Here is a 25,279-nt window from a genome sequence, read left to right on the forward strand (position 1 = left end):
GTGGTAAGCTGGATTCCAACCCAGGCAGTCAGGTTCCAGGGTTCCACTCTCACCTCTTAATCATGTTCTACCAGTGTGATCTTAGGAACAGGGTGGGCTGGCTGGGAACATGGAGGGCTCCCCCCAAAACACTGTTGCAAGGAACTGGCACTGAGGAGCCCACCTTCATCTCCAAGAGCTTACCCCAGGGCAGATCAAAAGCCCCCAGTGCTAGGAAGGTCACCAGCCCATTGCTCCCCCGCCTTCTCCTCCCTCAGAGCAATCAGCCTGGACTAGCATCATCTGGGCCTTCCCTCCATGGAGGCCTCGGGAAGCAGCTGAGCGTGGGCCCTGGGCTCGCTGAGGCCTGGATCCATCTCTGGGCCAGTCACACTCAACCCAAAGGACTGTCCCTGGGGCCTTCCTGCTCACACCTGTTCTCTGTCCTCTGTAGCTTTACCCGAGTGGGTAGCAAGGAGAGGAATCATTCTGACCACATCCTGCTGATGGTGGGTGCCAGGTCACAGCAAGGGTCGGGACCCAGTCTCAGGGGCACAGACTCCACAGGAGTCGGGGAGCACTGCTGACCACCCAGGGTTTGCCTGGGCCCGGGTGCCCCATACCTAGCCTTGGTGGCCACTGCAGATCACACGGACCCCACAGAGCTCCCGCCCCAGTGCCCCCGGAGGAACCACCACCTTGCCAAGCAGCCGGCTGCAGCCTGGACTGCTGCTGGGGTGGGGAAGGAGCTCCGGTCCCCACCTGGCCCCTCGCCCCCGGCCCCCATCTGGTGCCTCCCCCGCTCCGGGCCCCAGCCCTCCTGCAGGTGCCTCCCTCCTCTGGCAGGGCTTTTATGGCCAGCTCCACAGGCCCGCCTGCACAGGCCGCCAGCCTCCCCCACGCCTCTGGCCGGCCCGGTTTATGGGCTCAGTAATGAGCCAGAGGTTCAAACGGCCCCTGGTGGGAGCAGCTGGGCTGGGGCTCCAGCCTGGGGAATGGCCCCCCAGGTCCCAGGCACTCATTATGCTCCCAGTCTGGGCCCTTTTACTAGCTGTTTATTTGCAGGGTGGGTGCCTGACGCGCAGGCAGGCCCCGGTGGGTGTGCTGGGCTCCAGGTGGGGAGCCGGCCGGGGCAACCAGCGGTGGTTCAAAGCCGCCGGATGAAAGGAGACCTTGTACTTTATGACAGTCTCGTCTGGTTAATGGGGTCCCTGGAGGGCCTGCCTGCCAGAGGCCCTGAACCCCTCAGCAGAGGGCTGGCTCTGCGGCAGGACCAGGACACCAGAGGCTTGCGGTGCCCCCGCACTAACCCCCCAGCAGACTCAGGCCCCTAGCCCAGACCAGCTCACTGGGGCCCCACTGCGGGCATGCCTCCCCTGCCTCCCAGGGTCTTTTCTCCCAGAGGGACCCGCTGGCCCTCTCGGGTCAAACTAGGTCCTTCCCCGCTCTCCTGGTTGTCTGCAGAACCCCGTGAGTGTTTCCAATCTTCTCTTCTGAGCTCTGCCACCCCTCACTCAGCTGCCCTCTCCGGAGCCTGGCACCACAGAGGTGGGAGCCCCTCAGCCTTCCCCACCCGCCCTGGGCCCCCCCAGACCGCCCTTCCTCCTCCCCACTTAGCATCCCTCCTGGCCTTCCCATTCTCTCAGGACCACCCCGGCCAGGGCATCGGGCCACCGGTCCCTTCCCTCGGCCCCTCTCTTCCTCTGGAGCTCCACCGTGACCCAGACTCCCTCCTTCCCTGCTCGTGACTGAAGGGCAGAAATGAAAGCCCATTGTAGCTGGATCAGAGCCACCTCAAACTCTAACAGCAACCCCCACTGGCTCTCAGCACTGCTGGGTACCCTCTAGTAGGTCTCTCTCTTCCCTTTCTCTCCCTCGCTCAGTGTAATAGCTGCTTCCAGCCTTTTTCATTCATCTCAGTCACCCGCCACAACACCAGGAGACTCTCTCTTTTCCTACTTTGCGGAAAAAAGCGGAAGCCTCTGCTTCCTGCAACTCCGTGCCCCCATTCCCACCTGTCACAACCGGGAGGTGGTCTGGCCTCCCATGTGAGCAGGCCGATCGGCATCCCGCAGCCTCGGTTCCCCAGCCACAGCTTGCCTCGTGGAGGGCTTGGTGAGCATGGACAGTGGCCCGCCAGAGGCCCCCATTCCCCATCCTCTCTGTCCACAGCAAGGGAGGGCGCTGTTTGTGTGACTTGGAGCTCGCCCAACAGACGCAGCCTTTGCTGTGCTAGGAAAACGTCTTTCAGTAGACAAATACAGTGAGCACAGGCAAACAAGATGAGACCTACAAACAGGCTAGGCTCTCCTTGACCATACAGCATCCAGGGCTTACCGCTGTCTGCTTTCCAGTAGGCACCAGGCAGCAATCCCCGGGTGAAAGAATTCATTTAGCCTTAGTTAGCCCTTATTACTTTTGCTTGATGGTTTCAGAATGTTCACCGGAACATTCCGGTTTGTCTGAAGTGCAGCGCTGTGTGTTGGGTTGGGAAGGGGTCACGGGAGCCGAGGTACATTACATATTTCCCTTCCTGAAGCCACACAGCTGCTCCGGACAGAAAGAGGAGTCACAGAAGTTTGCCCCTGATAAGAAGAAGCCATGCACCACCTCAGGAAGGAAGTGGGACCCTCAGAATCTCAAGTCCAGATGGGCATTCACACGGTCAATCAAGCAGGCGAGCACTTCCAGGCAAAACAGATTCTAGGTGGGAGGCATGGTTAGAGGCTCCAGCAGAGATGCCCACCGCCTCCGGGCAGCCACTGCCCATGGCATCCTCCTCACTATGCTCTGGGGGCTGCTTCCTCAGGGCTGCCACCTGCATAGGACCCGCCTGCCTCAGGAGGAAAGAGTTTATGGCCCAGATGAGGCCTAAACTAGGAGATGCGGACCTACAGAGAGCTGAGAGCTCTGGAGCAGCCCCTTGACCCCAGCTGATGCACCGGGTGGACCTCCCCAGGCCTGAGAGACACCAGCCTGGACAGCAGCCCAGGCCACAGGCATGGAAATGGGAGAAAGGAGGAAGCCGTGGAAACTTGGCTAAGCAGCACCTGATCCTATCAACAAGCTGACCTCAGGCCAGCCCAGCCCTGTGGGGCCAGCCGCCCTAGGGGGTAGCCCCCACCACGCCCTCTGATGACCTTGCTGAGTTTCCCTACAATGTCCTCCCGACTCTGACACCAAGGCCTTCCCTGCTACTTGAATCGTTAGGATTTGAACTTAATTACATATAACAGTGGGGGCCTTGCAGGGTGGGGTGGTGGTGGGGTGGCAGCAATGCTAACGATGGCAATGGTGGCAGAAGAGGAAGGAGGAGTGGGCATGGAGGACACGGTGGTGGCGGTGAAGGGACAGTGGTGGTTGTCACGCCATGATGGCAGATGTGGTTCCAGCAGCAGTGGGACAGGCTGAGAACAGGACCGAGACACAGCTGTAACAGGTGGTGTGATCAGGCTGACAGCTGGCAGCCCTGGGACCAGCGCCGCTGGGGCGGGGATGACACTCACCTTCTTGGAGACGGTGCAGACTTGCTCAGCTGGCAAGTAGTCGAAAGGGAAAATGAACCTCCAGTTAAAGTTGCCTTCACCTCCCAGGGACCGATAATGTACATCTGTCTTTTGCTTGTGTTCTTCAAAGCCAACCATCCAACTAGAATACACATTTGAGAGAACGTAGCTAACTAAGGTTTCTACCACAATATGCATCCTCAACTCAAGGAATTAAGAAGGTCATTGAACTTGGTAAATGATAGAGAAAAAATAAACCCCGAGAAATTTCCACAGTATACCAAATGTGCCATAAATTTCACAATATTCTAATTTCTCTCTTGAGCAGCATCCTCAAATCTTATAAGTTCATCCCAGATATTAGCATGGAAGAAGACATCTGGTGGAGGTCAACTCCCCAGAGGCAGAGACGGCTCCCAAAAGACCGTCCTTGCTTTCCTGTTCTCCCCCATCCCCACACCAGAGAGCCGACTGATCACCTACTGATGATCACTGATCCCGACTGATCACTACCCTTGTGGGAGCAGAGGCGACACCCTGGAGCTGGGATGGGTAGAAAGAAGGGTGACCTCCTACCCTTTCACATAAATGTCGCTCATCTTCTCCCCGGTGATGCTGAGGTCATCCAGGATCACATCCTTGGTGTTCCAGATAATACAACGCAGGAAAAACCTGCAGAGAAAATGACTCAAATCCACACGATTCCCACCAAGGGTGGGCGGTCCTTGACCAAGAAGCCAAGAAGTCTGCTCACCCAAGACTGCTGCTTGCCTGGTTGGACACTTGGCCAGGCTCACACAAGAGTGGCACCTGAGTGGCAAAAAGCCCGGCCCAAGAACCACCTCCTGGTCCCATCCACAGCAACCACCCCCCACCCTGCTCAGCCCTGAGCCCGGGCCGCATCAGTCACCTTCTGGCTCTCCGTGGGGTGATGTTGAAGGGAGGTCCCGGCCGTCCCAGGGCCTTTGGAAACAGGTCAACCCACATCTGCAGCTTCCCCTGGGAAAGGAGACACGACCCTGGTCTCTTGCCACACTTTTCACTCAACCAACATATCCCAATCGCCTGCTCTGTGCTGGATACTTGGAGCACGGGACAGAGGAGACTCAGGTCTGCATGGTGAGGCTCAGCATCCAGCAGGGTTGGGCCCACCGCCCCACTGGCCAGGGACTTGGGGAGTGCCTGGGGGTCAGGGGTCAGGGTCAGGGCAGCTCCCTGGGGATGGTGATGTTTGCTGGATCTCACTCTGCCAGGCGGGAAAGAGTAGGGGGCACTCCAGCCTTGGGATGGTAGACACGGTTGTAGAGGGTCAGAGAGTGTGGGTTGGTCATAGGGGCTCAGAGGGTTTCCAGACAGGAAACCATTCTACCTGCCACCATTCAGCTCGTGCCCTCTTTGCGAGCAGCTGTTACCTCTGGCCCCATCTTACAGGAGGAGTAGAAGGGACTGACCTAACTTCTGTTCACGTGAGCATGAAAGAGCTGACATTTTAACACCTGCAGTGCCACTCTGGGGAGCTGGTAGCCACGCCACCAAGGGAAGGACGACTCAGCTCCAAAGAGCAGGGAGGATGTTCTCTGCTGTGCACAAAGGCACCTTCGTGGCTGCATCACCCCATCTCTGCCTGTAACCCCTTCCCTCCTCTTCTTCCTCCAAACCCCAGCCTTGAGCTCACTCCCTCCAGGAAGCCTTCCTGTGTCAGCCCAGGTCTGCTGTCCCTCCGCTCACCCTCCCTCTGCCTGGGAGGGCTCCCCTGACCTTCGTGATGGCTGCTCTGCCTCTCTGCCATAGGGTCGACCTGTCTGAACTCCCTACAAGCCCAGCACAGGGCTGGCCTTCTGGGGTGTCGCTGATTGATGGTAGGGTAGGACACCCTGAGGCCAGGCTGAAACACTAAGGCTTCAGAACGACTCATGGGCAGTCAGAGGTTCAGCCTACATGGGGGTGGAGGAGGCAGCTCATTCCCCAGGCCCCAAGGCCTGCAGGTAGCCCAGGAAGGCCAGGTTCAAGGGGGCTCTCTCATAAGCCAACAGTGGTCAGCGGTAACTACCCAGATCAGAAAAACATGGCGAGGAGGGGTTAGCCAGATCCTGAGGTCTCCACTGGTGCTTCTAGGGTATCCATGCTGTCCCTGGGGCGGGGTAGCTGAGGGTCAGGGGCTCTGGGGCTGAGGGTGGAGGTCCTACCTGCTCAATGTCCGGCTGCAGGGGGCTGTAGAGAGGCCGGGACTCCACGTGCTCAGGGATCAGGCCCTGCTGCTGGAGGACGTGCAAGGCCAGACGCTCCTCCACTGGGCCCAGATGTGGGTTCGGGACCCTGCCAGCCTCTACCCCAGGAAAAAGATGGAAAACACCACGAGGACTGAGTGAGCAGGAGATGGCAGGGGTGCCTAGGGGCCTTGGGAAGCCACTAACCCCACAGCCTCACCCCGAGCCCAGATACACTTCTTCTGGCCCTCACGTCTCACTCTCTGTAGCAGGAATCTCACTGTCCATAGGCTCTGGGCTTAAAATCCAGATTCCCCATTGCCATCACCTCTTCCAAGCATCTTCCGTAAGCTCTTATAAATTCTCCCCACCCTCCAAAGCCCACCACTCCCAGGAAGCCCCTTCCAGACTGCTCTCAGTTCTGAGGCTACAAGCTCTTCTGCCAGATAAAGCATCTAAGTGCTCTCCGTACTATTCTCTGGTTCAGGCAATCTCTTTGATTAGTAGCAGTAGCTAAAATAATAGCAATAACAGAGAACACATTTAAATCAAGAGCCAGGCACTGCTCTCCATAGATATTAAAGTTTGATCCTCAATTAATCCTAATGAGTATTAATAACCCTATTATTAGTCCCATTTCACAGGTGACAGATATGAAGCACCAGGCAGTCACACAACTGGCTAGCGGGGTGGCTGAGATCACACCCTCATTAGGAAAGGTGCATAACTGGATGTGAATACTCCCCCTCCCCAGCATGCTTCCAGGTGTAGCTCTTCCTGTCAGGGGGTGGGTCACGAACTGGTACTGGGGATGGGGTGTTTCTAACCCTGAGAAGTCTGGCTGATCAGGCAGCAACATGACTTGGAGCTCCCATGACAGAGACCTGACTGGGAGCAGGAGGGTCCACATGTGTCTACACATGTACACACACAGGTATGTGCACTCAGGTGTGCCCATGTTCACCAGCACAGATTCTAACACCGCACACACACATACACACATTCATCCATCAAACCTGCCCTACCCACTTTAACAGGTGCCACTAAGGAAGCAGCAGAGCACTGCAGGAGGAGCACTGGGCCAGGAACCTGGTTCCGCCTCTAAAGGGCTGGGTGACTTTGGGCAGGTTGTTAACCACTCGGTCTGAACAGCCTCATCTGCAAAAACAGGCAGAACTCTGGCTTTCTGGCTTTCTTTTCCTATGAATTTATGACCATGAGCCCTGGTCCCTGTGCTTAAGCTGCTTACAGACTAGCAGAAGGAAATGAGACCACCCCTAAAACAGATGCGAGTTCTACAGGAAAAGAGAACGGGGTGGGTTAGGGCCTAATGGAAAGGAGCCTGACTCAGCCATGACCTCGGAGAACCAGAGAAACAGATGAGGGGTGGGTTGGGGATGGGGGAGCCAAAGCCTCATTCCCCTTTTACAACCTCAGCATCAGCTCTGACATCAAACATCGCCGAAAGCAGCAGGAGGCGAGGGGCCAGCTGGGCCTGTAAACACCTCCGGGGAGTCTGAGTTGCTCCGGGTGGGCCATGCAGGCCTGTGAGCATCTCAGACATGCAGGAAGCACATGGCGGCACCCTAGGCACGAGCATTAGACAGACCCAAAGCATCAGGCAAGATGAGGGCTACAGGGCTTCCTGCCACCCTTTGGATGTATCAGGTGCAAGAGCTGTGACTAGGGGCTTGGAAGGTACCATCAAGGTCAAATCGGCATGCTAGCGTGATTCAAGTAGAAAACCTTCTCAGTGGTGGGCTGTACCCAATCTCTGACCAGTCTGACCACCCAAAGCCAGAAGCAGCCCAATCCCAACCATGACCCTGACCCTGGCTTCAGACTCCCCCCTCATCTTCCCCTCAGACAGGCCCCAACCTGGCCATAGGCTGAACTCTGATGAACCCCCCAACCCTGGCCCCAACTTTGACCTCTAATCTTCACAATGGTGTTCCAGGTAAGTACTGGTCCCAGGAGCACCAAGGGCAGGTCTACTCCATCTGTGCTGCCCTGGAGAGACCCCAGACCACACTGGGCGGGTGTGGGTCTTGTGCGGTGGGTATGTCCAAGCCCCTTTATGACAGGAGAGGACCCATAAGAGAAAGAGCATTGGAGGGAGAGCTCACCTATTTCTTCGATGGTGTATTCTTTATCCTGAAACACCACACGGTCTGTCCGGTACACGGGGGCCTTGACTCGGCGCTGCTGGCAGAAGAGGTGGAGGAGCTGGGAGGGGCGGAGCTGATCCCTCCACTGGTTGGGTCCAGAGCTGAGGCCCAAGCAAAATACAGAGATGAGACGCTCCAGGACACTGACGGGGCAGAGGGGCATGCAGTGGCCTATGTGCCCACAAACACGGCATCAGCCGCCCTTCTCTTTGACCATGGGCACCGTCAAGGTCAACTGATTGTTCATCATGACTGGGGAGCCCATTTCACACACGAAGAGATTGAGGCCCAGAGACAAGAGGACTCCTTTACACATGCATGGGATTAGACTGAAAGGTTTCCAATTTCCAGGTTTAGAGAATCAGACTCAGACAAGACCCAAGTTGGCAGGAAGTGAGTGAGGACTGTAGGGCCCAGCCAGGCTCTGTGACCCATCCCACAGTTTGCCTCCCTTCTCTGTCCCCTCTCCACGCCCTCGATGGTGCCTTCAGGAGAACTGTAACGACATGATGAAGAGTTGGGTTCTTAGAGTCAGATAAGCAGCTTCAACTCCTAACCCCACCACTTACAAACCTGGGCCTCAGTGTCCATATCTATGGAGTGGGGATGAGACCTAGCTGACTGACTGAGAAAGTGTCTGTGCCAGGCTAGCATCAGGCCAGCACACAGTCAGTGCTCGGCCCACAGTCAGAGAAGCAGCCAGCACGGTGCACTTACACGCAGTAGGTCTGGGGGAGTCCACAGCGGGCCCCGAACTTGGACAGCAGCCTGTTCTCCAGGTCAATGACTGTCTCCCCAATCTTTTCATCCTTGGAGAGGAGGTCATAGTCATAGAGGGTGACCTTCAGGTCCTTCTCCAGAGGCAGAGTGCAGGTCAGCTCGAACATCCTGTGAGGAAGGAGGGGGGGTCGTCATGACAACACCAGCTCCCAGAGGTTATCGAACACAGCAGGACCTCAAGGGAGTAGCCAGGCGGGAGCACAGGCTGGAAAGCCATCCTTGGCCTCCTCCTCTTGCAGGACTGGCCTACAGTCCCCCCTCCTCAGACCGTCCACCACTCTTGCAGCATACCACCCACAGTACTCCCGATGCGGGGCTTGTCTCAGTGTGTGTGTGTATGTGTGTGTGGTTTCCCCCAAGATGCCTGCCTGATGGATCACAGAATGGACGAATGAACTGGGTTCATTCACAAGGTTAAACATGAAGTTTCCAGGGACTTAACTGGTGTTCAGTGGTTAAGAATCCACCTTGAAATTCCGAGGACTCGACTTCCATCCCTGGTTAGGGAACTAAGATCCCACATTTGGTGGAGCAACTAAGCCTGTGTGCTGCAACTCCTAAAGCCCACACACCATAACTAGAGGGTACACATGCCTCAAGGAAAGATCCTGCATGATGCAAGGAAGATCATGATGCAGCCACATAAATAAATAAAATTTTAACGAAGTTTCCACCAGGACACCTAGAGACACGATGTGAAACTCCAGAGCGAGGTGCCAGAGCTCTGGAATTTACCAAGGGCGTGGCCTGGGATCCACTTTCAGGACTCTTGGGGCTTCTCCACCGCTTCTAGAGTGGGATGGGAAGAGGACTTGTGCAGAGATTTCTCTGGAGAGAGCCCCTGCTATGCTCTGAGAGACCCACCTCCCACAGAGGGCAAGTGTGGAAGTGCTGCCCCTTCTCTGAAATGAGTTCCCTTCAGGAGGGAGACACAGCCTGGCACCCGAGTTGTGCTTGACGAAGTGCAAGCAGCGAGTGGCAGAGAGGAGGTGCGGAATGTTTGTGAGGAGCTGTGTGCCTGTCCTGGCTGGGCACAGAGCGGCAGGGTAGGGGGCTGCCTGAAGCCCACCCCATGGGACGTGGGGCTCTAACAGCGAGCGGCTGTGGGGAGATGCATCTGAGAATGGGTGGGTGGATGAGAGGGAGATACCAGCTAAAGGGACACAGCACCTGCCACATCCCAGGAGCTATGTTAGGAGGGCCTGGTGGGGGTAGGAGGGCTCTGGAAAGCACCCACAGGAAAGCAAACATCTGCCACCCAAAGGGCGTCAGATGAGCAAAGTTTGCACTTGAGATGGGCCCCTCCTCTACCACATGCTCCCTAGTCCTGGCCCTGCAAGAATGGCGGGGGCAGCTGGAGGGGGAGGAAACTGGACAAAGCCCCTCCTCCCCTCTGCACACCCCTGCCCAGGGTGGACCCTCCAGCCGTCTCATGCCCTTCTGACAACACATGAATGCGTGTTCTGGTTACCAACTTGAGACCGTGGGTTTCCAGCAAAGTGGACTGTCTGAACCCAAGCAGGAAAGTGGCCTGTCTGCCATGGTTTCTACTCAGGGAGTGAGGAAGATCACCCCACAGAACAGATGTTTATGGGAAACTAGTAGACAAAATCAGAGTTGTCTTTGATGATGTCCCATGCCTAGGGCTGGTCAACACATGGGTGATAGAAACACAGAGCTTCTGCTGTGGACTTGGGGAGGCTTGAACCACAGACAGAGCAGGTGACCATGATCTGGGGGCAGATGGCAAACGGCAAGGGAGAGGCGTGTTCTACACTCATGTTCCCGCCTTGCCCTGGGCCCGGTGTGGTCCCCTCAGCCAGGGGCCCCATGCCAGCCACACACACCAAACAGGGTTCCTCTCTCACACCTGCCATCCTCCTCGCAGCCCTTCTCTCCAGTTCCAGCTAGGCGGTGACTCATCATTGGCCAGGGCTGTTTCTCCTCCAAAAAAGGCATGACACTGGTTCATGAATCCAGTGTGCTGCCTGACAATATCAGTACATGCCTTCTCCAACAGGTGCTAGAGAAATAGCTGCCAACCTCTATCAAGATTCTCTTTTCTGTATATGGGACTGTCCAGGCAAGAATCCCGGAGTAGGTTGCCATTTCCTTCTCCAGGGGATCTTCCCGACCCAGGGATCAAACCCATCTCCTGTATTGGCAGGTGGGTTCTTTACTGCTGAGCCACCAGGGAAGCCCCTTGACTTAAATTAGCTCACATCCAAACAGCAAGCAGGTCAGGATGCCTGGGAGCTAGTCCCTGCAAAGAGCACTGCTTCTCCCTTCCTCATTCTTAGACTCGAGGAAGTATTTCACTCCCTTGAGTCCACGTCCTTCTACTATCTGCCACAAACGAACAAGGAACAATAAAAGAAAATAATTACTAAATGCAATAAGAATCCTGATCTAGATCCTAAAACAATAAAAGGACATTTATGGGGAAATTGGCAAGATCCTTTAGTTAATAGTAATACAGTAATTTGATAATCAATTTCTTAATTTTGATACATGTTAGGTAAGATGTTAATGGTGAGGGAAATTGAGTGACGGGTATACAAAAACTGTACTATCTTTGCAATTTTCCTGTAAATCTAAAATTATTCCAAAGTAAAAGTTGATCTAAGAAAAAGGGAATAAGGAGCAAATGCATGGTCTGGCTTTCCATTTAGATTTCTGATCTTTGAGGTAACTGTTTAACTAGGAGCTTCTGCAAGGATTTAAGGAAGAGCTAGCTGAGGTTACACCCCCACAGACATGCAAGATTTAGGGAACAAAGCTTTGCTCTAGGAGACAGGGACTTCCCAGCGGCAGCCACGTCTCTCCCACTGGGCTGTGGGTTATTCCAGACTGGCACCTCCACCCCAAGCCCCAAGCCACTCCAACTTACTTTCCAAATACAGGCTCCAGAGTACAAGGGATGTAGTTGTCCTGGTCACTCACTGACTTCTTCCCTATGGAGATCTTGATGTAAGGGTCACACTGCAGGAAGAGAAGGAGACACTTCAGTGAAATCACCTTCCCGACACGTCTCTGAGGCTCCTTCACTGCTCCGCTCTCAAAGGGGTCAGGGGGCCCACCACACCTGGGGGTTAAACAAGAGAGTTGGAATCCCCTGAAGCCCTTAGGAATCTGAGTCCTCTGACGCCTAGCCTCAGTATGGTGACACTTTCAAAAGAACGCCACTCTGCTCTGAAAGCCAAGAAGAATAACAGAGCTCTTTAGGTTTTCTTGAAGGGGATGACCAGAGTGTTCTCACTACTTCCAACAGAGAGAATTCCCTAAACAGCTTTGCCGGTCCCTCCAGTTTCATACTCGGGATAGCTATGAAATCCCTCCCTCACTCCCAGCTCTGCTGCGCTCTCCTTCACCTTTTCCTTCTCTGCCCAGCCTCCATGCCCCAGCCGGTGAGCTGCCAGCCACATCCAGCCCCAGAAAGTGAAACGAAGTCCATGCCCTTACCCTAAGCATTTTCCCCTCGTTTTTTAAATTACAGTAAAAGCTACATCAATAATATGTGTCAATCTTAACATATAGTTAGAAGAGTTTTGCCTAATGTATATGTATATGTAGTATGTATGTATATGTATATGCATAATGTATATGTAGTAATCTTTACTATCTGAGCCACCAGGGAAGCCCTTATGTAGTATATATATTCATATTATATACACATTCGTATATGTACATATACATTGTAACATATACATATATATTATGTATATGCATAGTATACATACATATGCATTAGTGAAATATTTCATAGTTGATATACATATGGTATATTTAGAGCATATGTGTGTGTGTGTGTATGTATCTGTGTAACCAACAAACCAACACATGATTCAAAACACCGAACATTCCAGTCACCCCAGAAAGTTTCCTCATTCCTCCACCCACCACCTTTTATCCCACAAGCAACCACCATTCTAGTTTCTCTTGTTGCTGCTGCTGTTCAGTCACCCAGTCATTTCCAACCCCTTGTGACCCCATAGACGGCAGCACGCCAGGCCTCCCTGTCCCTCACCGCCTCCCAGAGTTTGCCCAAGTTCATGTTCACTGCATCAGAGATGCCATCCAGCCATCTCATCCTCTGATGCTCTCTTCTGCTTCTGCCCTCAGTCTTTCCCAGCATCAGGGACTTTTCCAATGAGTCGTCTGCATCAGATGACCAAAATACTGAAGCTTCAGCTTCAGCATCAGTCCTTCCATTGAATATTCAGGGTTTATCTCCCTTAAGATTGACTGGTTGGACCTCCTTGCTGTCCAAGGGACTCTCAAGAGTCTTCTCCAGCACCACACAGTTCAAAGGCATCAATTCTTTGGCATCCTGCCTTCTTTACTGTCCAGAGAACAATCCATATGTGACCACTGAGAAAACCATAGCTGTGACCATACAGACCATTGTCAGCAGAGTAATGTCTGTTTTTCAACACACTGTCTGGGTTTGTCATTGCTTTCCTGCCAAGAAGCAACTGTCTTCTGATTTCACGGCTGCAGTCACTGTCCGCAGTGATTTTGGAGCCCAAGAAAAGGAAATCTGTCACTACTTCCACCTTTTCTACAGTATTGGAGCCAGATGCCACGGTCTTCATTTTTTTAATATTTAGTCTTAAGGCAGCTCTTTCACTCTCCTCTTTCACCCTCATCAAGAGGTTCTTTAATTCCTCTTCGCTTTCTGTGATTAGAGTGGTATCATCTGCATATCTGAGGTTGTTAATGTTTTTCCCATCTATCTTGATTCCAGTTTGTAACTAATTTCTATTACTATAGACTAAAGGTTCACTAACATCATATAAATAAAATAATATACCTGCAAAAAAACAAGAAGCAGCTGCCACTTGCCAGGCTAGCAGCCCCATCAGGCACACCACCCCAACGCGCGCCTCGAGCCTCTGCTCCAGCAGTGGAAATGGGGTGCCCAAGTCCTCCACACTCCCAGTCCACTGCCCCCTTAGGAAAGGGTGGGTGGGGGCCAGGCTCATAACCCCAGAAACACACCAGTTCGTGTGACATATGTGACTGGGCCAGGCTGGGGTCCCGTCTGTGACCTTTGCTTCAGCCGATAGAAAGGGAGAGAAATGGCCAGATGTTTTCAGCCCAACCCAGCCTCCTATGAGCAGCAGCATTCCCTCTACTGGCCTCAGAAGCAGCCAGGGCCAGAGTGCTTGGATCAGTCTCGGCACCAGGAAGGCCTGAGGTGTAGGAACTTGACCACAACCACATCTTGGAGGCCGTGGATGGTGCCTGGGATGGGACTGCTCCATCCCGCCCTGTGATCTCTCAGCAGAGCAGTGGAGCTTTTCTCCCCTTGAAGAGCAGGGCTGCAGGGATGGGGCACCAGGGCCCTCCCACAACCTAGGACACAGGCTAGGCCTGCAGCTGTCCAGGGGGACAAGGGAAGACCCTAGCTCGCCCCTCTGAGCCCCACTGCCCCTCACTCTGCCTCACCTCTTCCTCTTTCTCTCTCTTCCCAGCCACACTCAGCCCCTGTCCCCACTTCCCTGCAGCTCCAGACTCTGGCTCTCCCTCCATCCCATTCCTTCATTCAACACTCAGAATTAGAGTAAGTCAGGGCGACCCAGGCATATAATTTAAGGGAAGAACAAAAAAGTTTAGTAATCAAGATAAACATTTTAATTGTGATATTTTAAAAATTAAAATCAATACCAACAGTCCATGATGAACAAAACATCAAGATTTTATATAAAGACAGGACCAAGATTATTTATTTTTCCTTCTACCCCAGGCTCCACCATGGCCAGGCCAGTACAGTTGCCATCATGTTCCATCCCTTCTTCTTGCCTTCCCACCCCACCCTTGAAAGTCCCACCAATACCATCAATGTCCCTTGTCCTTACGCCTTATCCTTGTGCTAAACCTATGCTAAGCAGTTTGCTCCCAAACCTTTCCCAATGTTTTTAACTCCTAAAATACAGTTTTCTTCTCCCTCCTAGCCTATGAAAACTTCATCAGTCCTTAAGAACTCTATTCCTTCTAGGAAGTCTTCCTCATTATCCCAAAGCTGTGTGCTACCTCTGGCCTTTTCTGACCTCCTGGAGCACTTGGCCTTGATAGAACTCCAACACCGTAACACCTCAATTTTCTACATGTTTGTCTGGTTTCCCACTTACTGTGAACTCCCTGGGGCAAAGATTATATCCAAATTCTGCAGCCTCTTAATACCCCAGCCTGCCATTTACTCTAGGGGAGGTGAGCGCTCCAGGGAGGTTACCTTCCCATTGGGATCCTTAGGCTGCAGGCCAAACGCTCGGATAATGTAGACACGGACCAGGCATTCCTGGGGCCCCTGGGAAGCCAGCTGGTGGAACTGCCTCGGGGGCAAGGGGATGGCTGGGTCTTCTGGGAGAGGGTAAATTTTGAAGAGTCCCTGAAAAGAAGGAGGGGTCAGCTTTCACTTTCATCATCAGTGTCACCAAGACACTCACCACTATGTCCATTACGCTCAAGTCTGTCAGAGTCATCACCACTGTGATTATGAAGCCCAATGCAATCCCATCACCCCCATCAGATTTTGCATCAGCACCACCAACATCACCACCACCATCTCCATCACTACATAGCCGCCAATCTCAGCACAGGATTCATTGCTGATATTACTACAGTACTTCTGCCCCTCCTTCACTCATCGCTGCTACACCATAGTTGGGACCCCTGGGCTAGAGACATGTCCTCAAGGACTTACCTTAAACTCCCCAATGACTGATGGGTCTTCAGTCTCCTCCTGAGTCTTGCCCCGGTAGAGCTTGAATGTATTACAAAAGTCAGACAGGCCCTCAAAGGCCTTCACATTCTCCAGGGGTGTGTCATAGACCTGCCACACGTGGGGACGAGAGAGGGCGACAAGGGAAAGAGAGAAAAAGGACAGCAAGGAAAAAGGAAACATGATAGAGTTCAAGTGACAGAAAGGACAGAAAGACAAATGGGGGGTGGGGGGGGACCAGAAGCAGATTAGAGAAAAAAGCCAAGAGGAGGGCAGGTTGGAGGGGGTGGGTGGAAGTAAGAGACGAGACCAGGAAGAGAGGCAGAGAAGGAGAGGAAAAAGATGCAAGTCATGGAGAGGAGATGAGCAAGAGAGAGGGGGGAAAACCAGGAGAAGGAAATAAAAGGGGAAGACATTTGTTCAGCGCCATTGAAAAACAGGGTTTTCTGATTAATCCAATACTCTAAATACCCAAGAGTCATCATGCACATGAGTGGTGCATTTCTTGAGAATAAGATCACAGTCAAACACATAAATGAAAAGTTAACTGACTTGTTATTTGAACATCAAAGACAGAACTCTAGAAAATTCACAAGTCAGCAAAATGCTGACTGCCCAGGATGTCCAAATGGCAGTGGATCAAATTTCTCTCCTCTCAACAGCCAATGATTTTTACTTGTTAGAGTAGTGCTTAGATTTAAATGAAGCAGTGGTTTTCTAATATAGATGATAAAATGTACCTAATTAATAGTGATTTTAACCCACTTAATATGCAAGCTTAGTTGTATATCTGAAACTGACCAGCAGGATAGTCGGCCCTCCATATCTGCAGATTCTACACCCAGTTTCTTATTTTCTGCTTCTAGTTTTATTATTTTCTTCTTCATACTGTTTTAAGCATTTTTTTTCCTTCTAATTTCTTCAGTTGAAATTTTAATTACTTTGATCCCTCTTTCCTAATAAGGAAAACACTTAAAATTGCCTCTGCTTTCTACTGCCTTAGCATTGCCCTGTTTATTTTGATGTATGATGTTTTCATTTTCCTTTTCTTGGCATTCCACAATAATAGTCTCATTTTTACCTTTTTGATCTAAGAGTTAGATGTGTAGTTAGTTTTCATCCTTTTGTTTTAATTAACATAAGTTCTCAAGGCTATAAGCTTCCTCCGAACACTGCTTTAAATATAACCACTAAGGTGTAACATATAGTATTTTATCATTGCTTCCCAGATATTCCACAATTTTTTTTTATATATTCTCTTTCACCAAGAATTGTTAAAAGAGAGTTGCTTTCTTTTTAATTTTTCAGATAGAAGTTTTTATGACTTTAGAGCTTGTTATTAATTTCTAATTTTAGGGCCTTATAATCAGAAAACATTGTCAGTGGTACTTCCATCTTTTAACTTTATTAAGATTTTCCTTATGGCTTATTACATGGTCAATTTTTGTTGCTTTTATTCATTTTTATTGGAGTATAACTGCTTTACAATATTGTGCTCATTTCTGCTGTGCAGCAAAGTGAATCAGTCATACATACATCCCCTCTTTTTTAGATCTCCCTTCCATCTAGGCCACCACAGAATAAGGAGTAGACTTCCCTGTGCTAGACAGTAGGCTCTCATTAGTCATCTATTTTATACATAGTAGTGTATATATGTCAAGTTTGTAAATGTGCCGTAGGGGTGTCTCTATTTTCAAGCCACCGGGTTCAATAAGGCTAATAATACTCTTAAAAATAATTACTCTAGCATTCTAGAGTGGAATTATACAATGCTTATCCTTTTGCAACTAGCTTATTTCACTTAACACAATGTCTTAGAGAGTCACCTGTGTTGTAGTATGTGTCAGAACTTCCTTCCTTCTTAAGGCTGACTAATATTCCATTGTGTGTTTCCCATATTGTGTTTATCCATTCATCAGTCAACGGACACTTAGGTTGTTCCCACATTTTGTGATCTGCCAGTTTTAAATAATATCTGTCAATTCTCCTTACGTCTATAATACTACTATCAGTGTTCTTACTCTCTATCCCATCCTCTTTCATCCTTTACTCCAATTCATCCCCTAGGAGTCCCTTGAAACAGACTCCTGGGAGCCATACTACCAGCCTCCTCAATGTGCATACCTGTGTGTCTGTAGAAGTTATGCATGAAGGGCAGCTTGGCTGAATGTCAAACTTTTGGGTCACCTTTTCTTTTCCTGATGATCTTACACATGGTGCTTTGTTGTCATTGAGTATTAAATGTCATAGAGAAAGTAAAGCCACTTTGATTTATTTCCTTTTTTTAATTATTTAAATTTTTGTGAAGGGAGGAGATATGACTATTCATAGGATTTTTTTTTCTCTATCTCTAAAGTTCAGTAACTACACTGGGATATGTCCCAGAGTTGACCGATCCGGGTCAATCTTTTCTGACTTTCTGACATAGCAGAACTTCTAATGTGCATATTCAAGTATTCTTTCAGTTCTGGTAAAGTTTTATTAAACTATTAACTATTTGCCTAATTTCATTGTTTTGGTTGTCCTCCTCAGAGACTCCAATTATGCAAATGACTACTAATATTTCCCTGACTACTAATATTTGTCATTTTCTCTTCATCCTTTTATAATTATTTATTTCCATTTCATTCTTTCCCCTGTACCCTTTCCTGTGTTTTTCAATGTGGCCATTTTGCCCTGTGCTCCTTCCAATTTCAAGTTTTCTTCTTTCCTGAATCCTACTTGCTCACATTTCAGCTCTTCTCATCTCATCATCCCTTGAGTTCTTTCATTTTTGCTTGCGTTCACACTGCCCTATTTCTAAAAAGTTCACAGCAAAGTCTTTCATCTCATCTGCTCCTTGGAGAAACTTTTCTGGTGGGTATGCATCCTCTTCTTTTGGTTAAGTTTTGTTTTACATTTTCTTCTCTTTTTTCCTTAGTATTTTTAAATTAATTCTGTAGCATATCTTTTCTTCTTGCTTGTCACTAAATGTGTTGAATTTTTCACTAAATGTGTTTAATTTTTAGACCAGTTATCTCCTTAGTTCCCACAACAGAGGCAGGCTGTTCCCTATTAATATGGCTCATCCATGTGATTCTTCTGTAACTTCACCTTCTTTATTTCTCTGAACCATGCCAGATCTAAGAGGCTTTTGCCAACAGCCTGAACCTGTCTCCAAATTTCCCATGTCCATTGTTGTGAACAAAGAATATAATTTTTATATTTTACAGTAAAACTTCAATTTCAGGAATCATATTTTTAACTATCATGAAAACTTTCAAGCACACACAAAAGTAAAGAGAATAGATAATAAGTCCCCATGAATCCATAAAGGCTGTCTTAAATAATTATCAGCATTCTCTCATTAGGGAGTATGAGGTTTTCTGAAGTCTGCTACCACCACGACCTTTCATCATTTTCGTGCATCTTCTCTTCATTTACGGCCGAGTGGCTTCCACCCAATCTCAGTTGCCTCTGGACGGCCCTTACATGTATTTTGGAGTCTGCGGGTTTTATTTGTTTCCAACTTTTACTGAAAATGAAGTTTGTGGGTTTGAATGATTTCCAAGAGAAAAAGGGAAAAATGCTGACTTATGCAGCCATGTTCATACTGGAAGTCCCAATAAAATATTTTTTAAATTTCCAAGTGGTTGGTCTTTTTGTTTAAACTTTTGTTATTAATTTCTCATTTTATTGCATTTAAATCTGTCTTGTATGATTTCTGTTTTGGGTAACTTATTACCAAACTAATATGTGATCAAGTTTTGTAAGTGTTCTCTGAGCATTAGGAAAAAGGTATTTTCTCATTTTTAATTATTTTTATTCTCTATTTTAAAGCTACTTGGTGTAGCTTGAAAAATGTTTGCCTTGTTATTCATATCTTTCATTTCCTTATTTACTGCCTGTTTCATCTGTCTAAGATAAAGGTACATTAAAATCCCACTGCAACTTTAATTTTTTCAATTTCATACTTTCATTTATTACTTTATATATCCCTATCCACTTTTGCTTTAAGGATTTCTAAGCTTTAATGTTCCATACATTAATATTTGGAGTTTTTGCACTGAGATGTACATCTTTTATTTATACAAAACACTCTATTTTACTTCCTTTGCTTTTGACTTTAGTTTCAATTTGTTTCCCCTTTCTTTGCACTTATTTTGTTTGCCAAAATATTTGCTTTTCTAGCTATTCTAAATTGTATTGCCTTAGCAGCATCTTTAAAGGTAGTATAATGAAATTTTACTTTTGCTGTAGTCTAAGAGTCCTTAGCACTTAGTCAAAGAGTGTAGCCCATTTTTATTTATAGGAAAACTAACATTTATCCTTTTTCTGTTGTGTTTTTCTATGATTTATTTTCTTCTATGCTTTCTTGCTGTAGCTTTTGTTTTCTGTCTTCCCCTATTAAGACCATAAGTTGTCTTTTCCCCTCTATGATAAGTGATTTCCAAAATATGATTTTTTTTCCCCTACCCATTGTGTACTCCATTCTCTCCATAGTGCTACATGCTATTTTTCAAAGACCCATATTGCTGGTGGTGGTTGACAATCCCCAAAGGATCAGTGTTTCTTCCAGGTCTGCCTTCCCCCCCCAGAAACAGGTTGAATGCCTTTTGTTTTTAAATAACCCATTTTCACTTGGAAACTGCCAGAGATCTCCTCAGAGAAGTCAAGCAGGTGGGCTGGGTGCCAGAGGAAGTAGTGAGGGTGCCTGGGCCATGGGCCACCCCAGCAGGAGTCCTCATTCTTACTTGGCTTTTCTCAATCTTTTGGCAAGGCCACAGGACCACATGCCAGACTTAATGTGTCGGACCTTCTTCCTGGTACACAAATAGTTCTGTCTCTTTGCCCAGCCTCGTACACCCACCTACCAAGTCGACAAAGAACTTGCTGCCTGGGAAGGCCTGAGCCTTCTGACCGCTGGTGCCTGAGGCTCATCTCTGCCCCAGGTCTCCAGGCACAAGCACACAGGGGCCTCCAGTGTGCCGGAGGCGGCCCTTGGCACCCCGTGAGACGGCCTTCCAGCGTGGCCACCCACCACTTCAACGAGCCTCAAGCTCCCTTCATCCAGTCCCCTTTAGGGAGCTCCTTCGGGTTTTCTCACGTGGCTGACAATCTTTCCCCTTCTCGTTCTCTAGGAAGGACTGCCAGGTTTAGCAAGTAAAAATACAGGATACCCATTTAAATTTGAAGTTCGAATTCAGTAATTTTTTTTTTAATTCGAATAAAATATTATTCATTATCTATCTGAAATTCAGTGTAACTGAGCATCCTGAATTTTACCTGGAAACCTCTTCCAGGACACTGTATAACTTTCTTCAAGGAGCAGTTTTGAGTCACCTCTGGTTATCTTTTTTAAAAGGAGCCTGCTTTTAAAAAGTATAACCATATTTGTGGAATTTCCTCAAAATACCAGAATTTGGCTGACTCACTCCTGGTTTTGTGTTGTTCTTGAGGCTCTGGGGTTTTTTTTCCACAGAAACAGAGTTTACCATAGTTTTCTATGTGCTGGGTAATTTCTATCCCAACTGCAGAGGTGGGGGAGTCAGAGGTACATTCTCACATTGACTTTCCTTTTCATTTTCATGGAAAATTTTTATAATAAAAAAAGTTCAAATAACTTTAAAAGAGACGAATAGTATGACAAATCCCTGAGTACTCATCTTCAAGCTTTAATCATTTTCAATATTTTGCAACTTTGATCATTTTTAATATTTTGAAAATCTATCAGAGGGCAACCCACATCATCTAAATAACTCATCCTTACTTTTTGTAAGCATTTAAGAAAGCTAAGCAGATCCCAGGTATCTTTTCACCCACAAATGTATATGTATAGATGTATATTATCTTTTGGTTGCAACTCCTGGCGCCCAGTACACATGCCCAGGGACCACTGGACTAAAGAGGACGTTGTGGAGAGGGCTCACCTTTAGAGTGTCAAAGTCCTTCTCCAGGTAGGACCCACACTTTTCACTCTCCCCAATTGAGGCAAAGAATTTGCTCCACCAATCAATGAACTCCTCCTCCTGAGTGGGTAGAAAAAGAGAAACACTTTCAGAAACAGAACTTGCCAAGCAAGGTTCTTCTGGATGAACACCAAGCAAGACTGATGGGCTGGCCTGGACCACAAGTCTCTCCTGCTGGGTTAGTTCAGAGGAGCAGAGAACTGGAATTCCCCGCCTCTTTAGGGGCCGACTGCACAGTCAGGAAAAAGGTCTTCACACCTGCTTGGTGTTGAGTAGCAGAGGTTCTCGCCCTGGCTCTGCCCCACCTTTACCGTGTGCTTCTGTTAAGCTCCTGGGGCCTTTCTTTTCCTTTCTGTGAGTGGGCTCATCATCACAGTCCCCCTTGCATTCCAGGAGTATACTGAGGCTAAACTCAGACCATAAATTGGATAACTCCTTGGGAGGAAATGTCAATAAAATATTATTTATTAAAAAATTACAGTAGACCCAGGAAAACTCAGACACCAAACAACTATTCTGACCCCCCAACTCCAGAATCCAGCACAAAGTAAAAGCTTCCAAAATCAGAACTTAGCCTCCCCCAAAGTCAAATCAGGGCAAAGGCCCTAAAATTCAACAAATGCCAAGTGCCCATTATATAAAAAAACGCTGTGCTAGATGGGGGAAATGAGGTGAGAAGAAAGGAAGTTTGGGACAACACATTCTCTGCCCCTTCACATATTTATATTTGTGGGGAAAGGTGGGCAGGCCTGTTGGGGCACACACTGGTGTCGCCCCATTTTTTAACTCCTCTTGCATGTGGTGTGTCTACAGGCTCTCTTGGCTCATGTGTCTAGAATGCTCCTTCAGCTGGGTTCTGTCCAGGTGTCCCCTTGCTCAGGGAGTCAGCAAGTTCCCTGAAGGTGGGATTGTCACTCTCCCTGGACCTCCACCAAAATCCCACACAGGCCCAGGCCCTGGGTCTTGCTGTCGGTACCGGGAAAGCTCACCCAGTTCCATGGGAAGGGCATTGGACAAGGGGTCAGGAAAGCCCATTCTGGGGCCTGCGTTCCTCCTCTGTGTGAGGCGGTCAACTAAGGGATCTCCCAGGAGCCTGCTCCGATTCTGTAAAATGAACTGAATCCCATCAGGAGTTTAGGGGAATGCTGGTGCTCCCTTTAAACCAATGCCTAGCCCATCAAGCTCTAGGTTATTAAGGGTGACCCGAGCTGGAGGCAGGCCAATGGAACTTGAACAGGTCAGTGGAGAGAGGGTGAAGTGAGGTGCTCAGAGTCTTGACCCACTCTGGAAGTACGGCCCTAACGTCGCCTGTGTGGCCAGAATGTGGTACCCAGACATACAACACTAGTGGACGCCAGAGCAACGCTGAGTCTACAGAGAGTGTGTCTGACCAACTTACCAGAAGGATCTTCTGCAGCCAGAGAGGGGAAAGAGGTTCAGATGGGTTAAGACACAGCATAGCAGAGCTTTCAGAGTTGTAACCACTCTCAAAAAAGCCAGCAAGGCAGACACCAGTCCTGATGTTTTAAGTCCAATTTGAATAAAAGATGTGATGGATGAATAAACATAAAGAGACACACATATCAAACTCATACAATCACTGACACATGAAAGAACATATTTACACACTCATGCCCAAGAGACATATATGCTGAAATGCACATATACCCCCCACACCACAAAGTACACAGGCTAACACACAGGCAAATATGTACACAGAGGTAGGAATGGTTAGAATGGAATTCACGTTAGCTTCCTCCCAAGTCTTTCTTTTCTCCCCAAGATCAGATACTTCAAGATTTGCCTTTATGACTCAGGCTCAGAGACAGGCATAAACAGGCAACAACCAGTGTGTTTTGTACAAAGAAATGACAGCAACACCACAGTTGTGGGAAAGTTATTACATTTCCCTCAGTCTTGAAAAACCAAGTAAATTTTTTAAAAGAAGAATATGGAAACAGAGAATCTGAGTAATATGATTAACAGTGTCATTTAAATAGACAAACACCATGGATTCTAAAAACGGAACTTATACCTTCTTTTCCAGTACCATTGGAGCACTTCGAAAAAATTAAAAGCCACAAAGTAAATGTCAATAAAGTCCAAAGAATAAATCCATTATCAGTCACACTCTCTGATCTCAATGTAATAATAAAACTAGAAACGAATGAGAAACTCAAAAATCCCAACCTTCTAGAAATTTAAAGATGTATTCTTAAAGCTTTTCTGAGTCAAACGAAAAAACAAAACTAAAATCACAGGTCCTTAGAAAATACCAAGAGTAAGAGGGCTATGCCTTAAAATTTAGTAGCCAAGTCTGTACTCAAAGGAAAATTCAGTCTTAAATATTCTTGCTCTTATACAAAAAGAATGAAAATAAATAATCTGATAATTTAAAAAGCTAGAAAAAGGAAAATAGGAAGATCACAATTTGATGAATAGAATTATGGAGAATATTGTAACTGATAATCAAATCCCAGAGCAAACTTTCAAAAAAACCAACAAAATAAACATTAGATTATTTATCAAATCTAATGTTAAAAAGTAGGTACAACATTAGGAATAAGATCAAATAAAAAGATATTATGGAGAGAATAAAAATATTAAGAGATTTGCTACACCCAAGTCAGTGGAAAAATCTTGGAAAATCTAGATGAAGTAGGTAACTTTCTAAAAAATATACAAACTGCCAAAATTGATTCAAATGTAACAGGAAATATGAAGAGATAACTTTTTGCAAGTGGAAGAGATATCAGAGAACTACCTCCAAAACTTCAGACCAAGATGGTTTCTTTGGAGGCAGTTTCTATCAGTCTTTCAAAGAAAAAATGACCACTGCATAGCAGAGAAAAAAGATGAAGTTTCCCCCATTCATTTTGTGAGGGCTGACCAGGACACATACACACACACACACACACACACACACACACACACACACACAAAATCAGTTCCTTTCCTGAATCACCAGGTAAAGCTCCTAGAGAAAAATACTAATGACTAGATTGCAGCAGTACATCTGGCATGGTCAGGCTGGATTATTCCAGAATGCAGGAGTGACTCAGTGTCAATAAGCAAGGAGAGAAAACCCAAACCCGATCATCTATAATAGAAATTTGCAAGCTATGGCCCAGCAGCCAGCCACCTGGCTTTGTCATTTACATATTGCCTGTAGCTGCCTCTGAACTCAACAGCAGAGCTGAGTAGCTGTGATGGAGCCCCTATGACCCCAAACCTAAAATATTTACTATCTGGCCATTTAAGACAAAGTTTGCCAATCTCTGATCTATAATAGGCAAAAAAGAAGGGGATGTGAGACATTGTTAAATTCTTCAGTTATATCTAAATGAAACTCTCATGAATTAAGAATAAAAGGAAACTTTCTTTGCATTATAAAGACTATCTTCAAGCAACAGCCAGCATTGTACTTAACAGTACTGGCTTTCTTCCAGAAAGGAGTCTGGCTATCACAGTGTTCAAATCCTGTCACTCCTAACTGTGTGACCTTGGACAAAATTTCTCGGTGCCTCAAGTGTCTCATCTGTAAAATGGAAAAATCCTATGATAGAGTTATTGTGAGGAATAATGGGTCACATGTATAAGGTGCTTAGAAGAGTGCCTAACTCTAGTTACCAACAAGAGTATTGTTTGTTTTATGTAGAGCAGGTTAGCTTCCGGCCAAGGACTGGCTCTCTCCCTGCCTGCAGAAGCATAGCTGGCCACAATCTTTCCAGAAGGCAATCTGGCTGCATGCTTCTCTAACCCTAAAAATGTGCCTACACTGTGATCCCTCACTCCAATTCTAGAAATTTATTCAAAGAAAGTAGATATGCATAAAGACTTACTACACTTATCACAGGGAAAAGCAATTTAAGCATCTGACAATAAGGAACCTTTGGGGGTAAATTGTATATCCATGTGATTAAATGTTGTACAACAACAAAAAATGATGTTGTAAAAATGTTTATTG

At 47.9% G+C, this 25,279-nt stretch overlaps 1 protein-coding gene across 22 annotated transcripts in view; it reads right to left on the reverse strand.

The window, feature by feature from the left end:
- DYSF (dysferlin) overlaps nucleotides 1-25,279 on the reverse strand; it is a 219,261-nt gene that overhangs the window by 12,854 nt on the left and 181,128 nt on the right. For all 22 annotated transcript variants that reach the window (XM_070476375.1, XM_070476369.1, XM_070476392.1 and 19 more), the window contains 10 exons: nucleotides 21,274-21,372; nucleotides 15,347-15,475; nucleotides 14,876-15,031; nucleotides 11,531-11,622; nucleotides 8,578-8,748; nucleotides 7,819-7,961; nucleotides 5,672-5,811; nucleotides 4,396-4,484; nucleotides 4,062-4,157; nucleotides 3,486-3,627 (listed from right to left, as the gene is read on the reverse strand). In XM_070476375.1, the coding sequence (XP_070332476.1) occupies nucleotides 3,486-3,627; nucleotides 4,062-4,157; nucleotides 4,396-4,484; nucleotides 5,672-5,811; nucleotides 7,819-7,961; nucleotides 8,578-8,748; nucleotides 11,531-11,622; nucleotides 14,876-15,031; nucleotides 15,347-15,475; nucleotides 21,274-21,372 (1,257 nt within the window). The remainder of the gene's footprint in view (nucleotides 1-3,485; nucleotides 3,628-4,061; nucleotides 4,158-4,395; nucleotides 4,485-5,671; nucleotides 5,812-7,818; nucleotides 7,962-8,577; nucleotides 8,749-11,530; nucleotides 11,623-14,875; nucleotides 15,032-15,346; nucleotides 15,476-21,273; nucleotides 21,373-25,279) is intronic.

This window comes from Odocoileus virginianus, chromosome 2 (assembly GCF_023699985.2).
Source record: "Odocoileus virginianus isolate 20LAN1187 ecotype Illinois chromosome 2, Ovbor_1.2, whole genome shotgun sequence".
Lineage (NCBI taxonomy): Eukaryota > Metazoa > Chordata > Mammalia > Artiodactyla > Cervidae > Odocoileus > Odocoileus virginianus.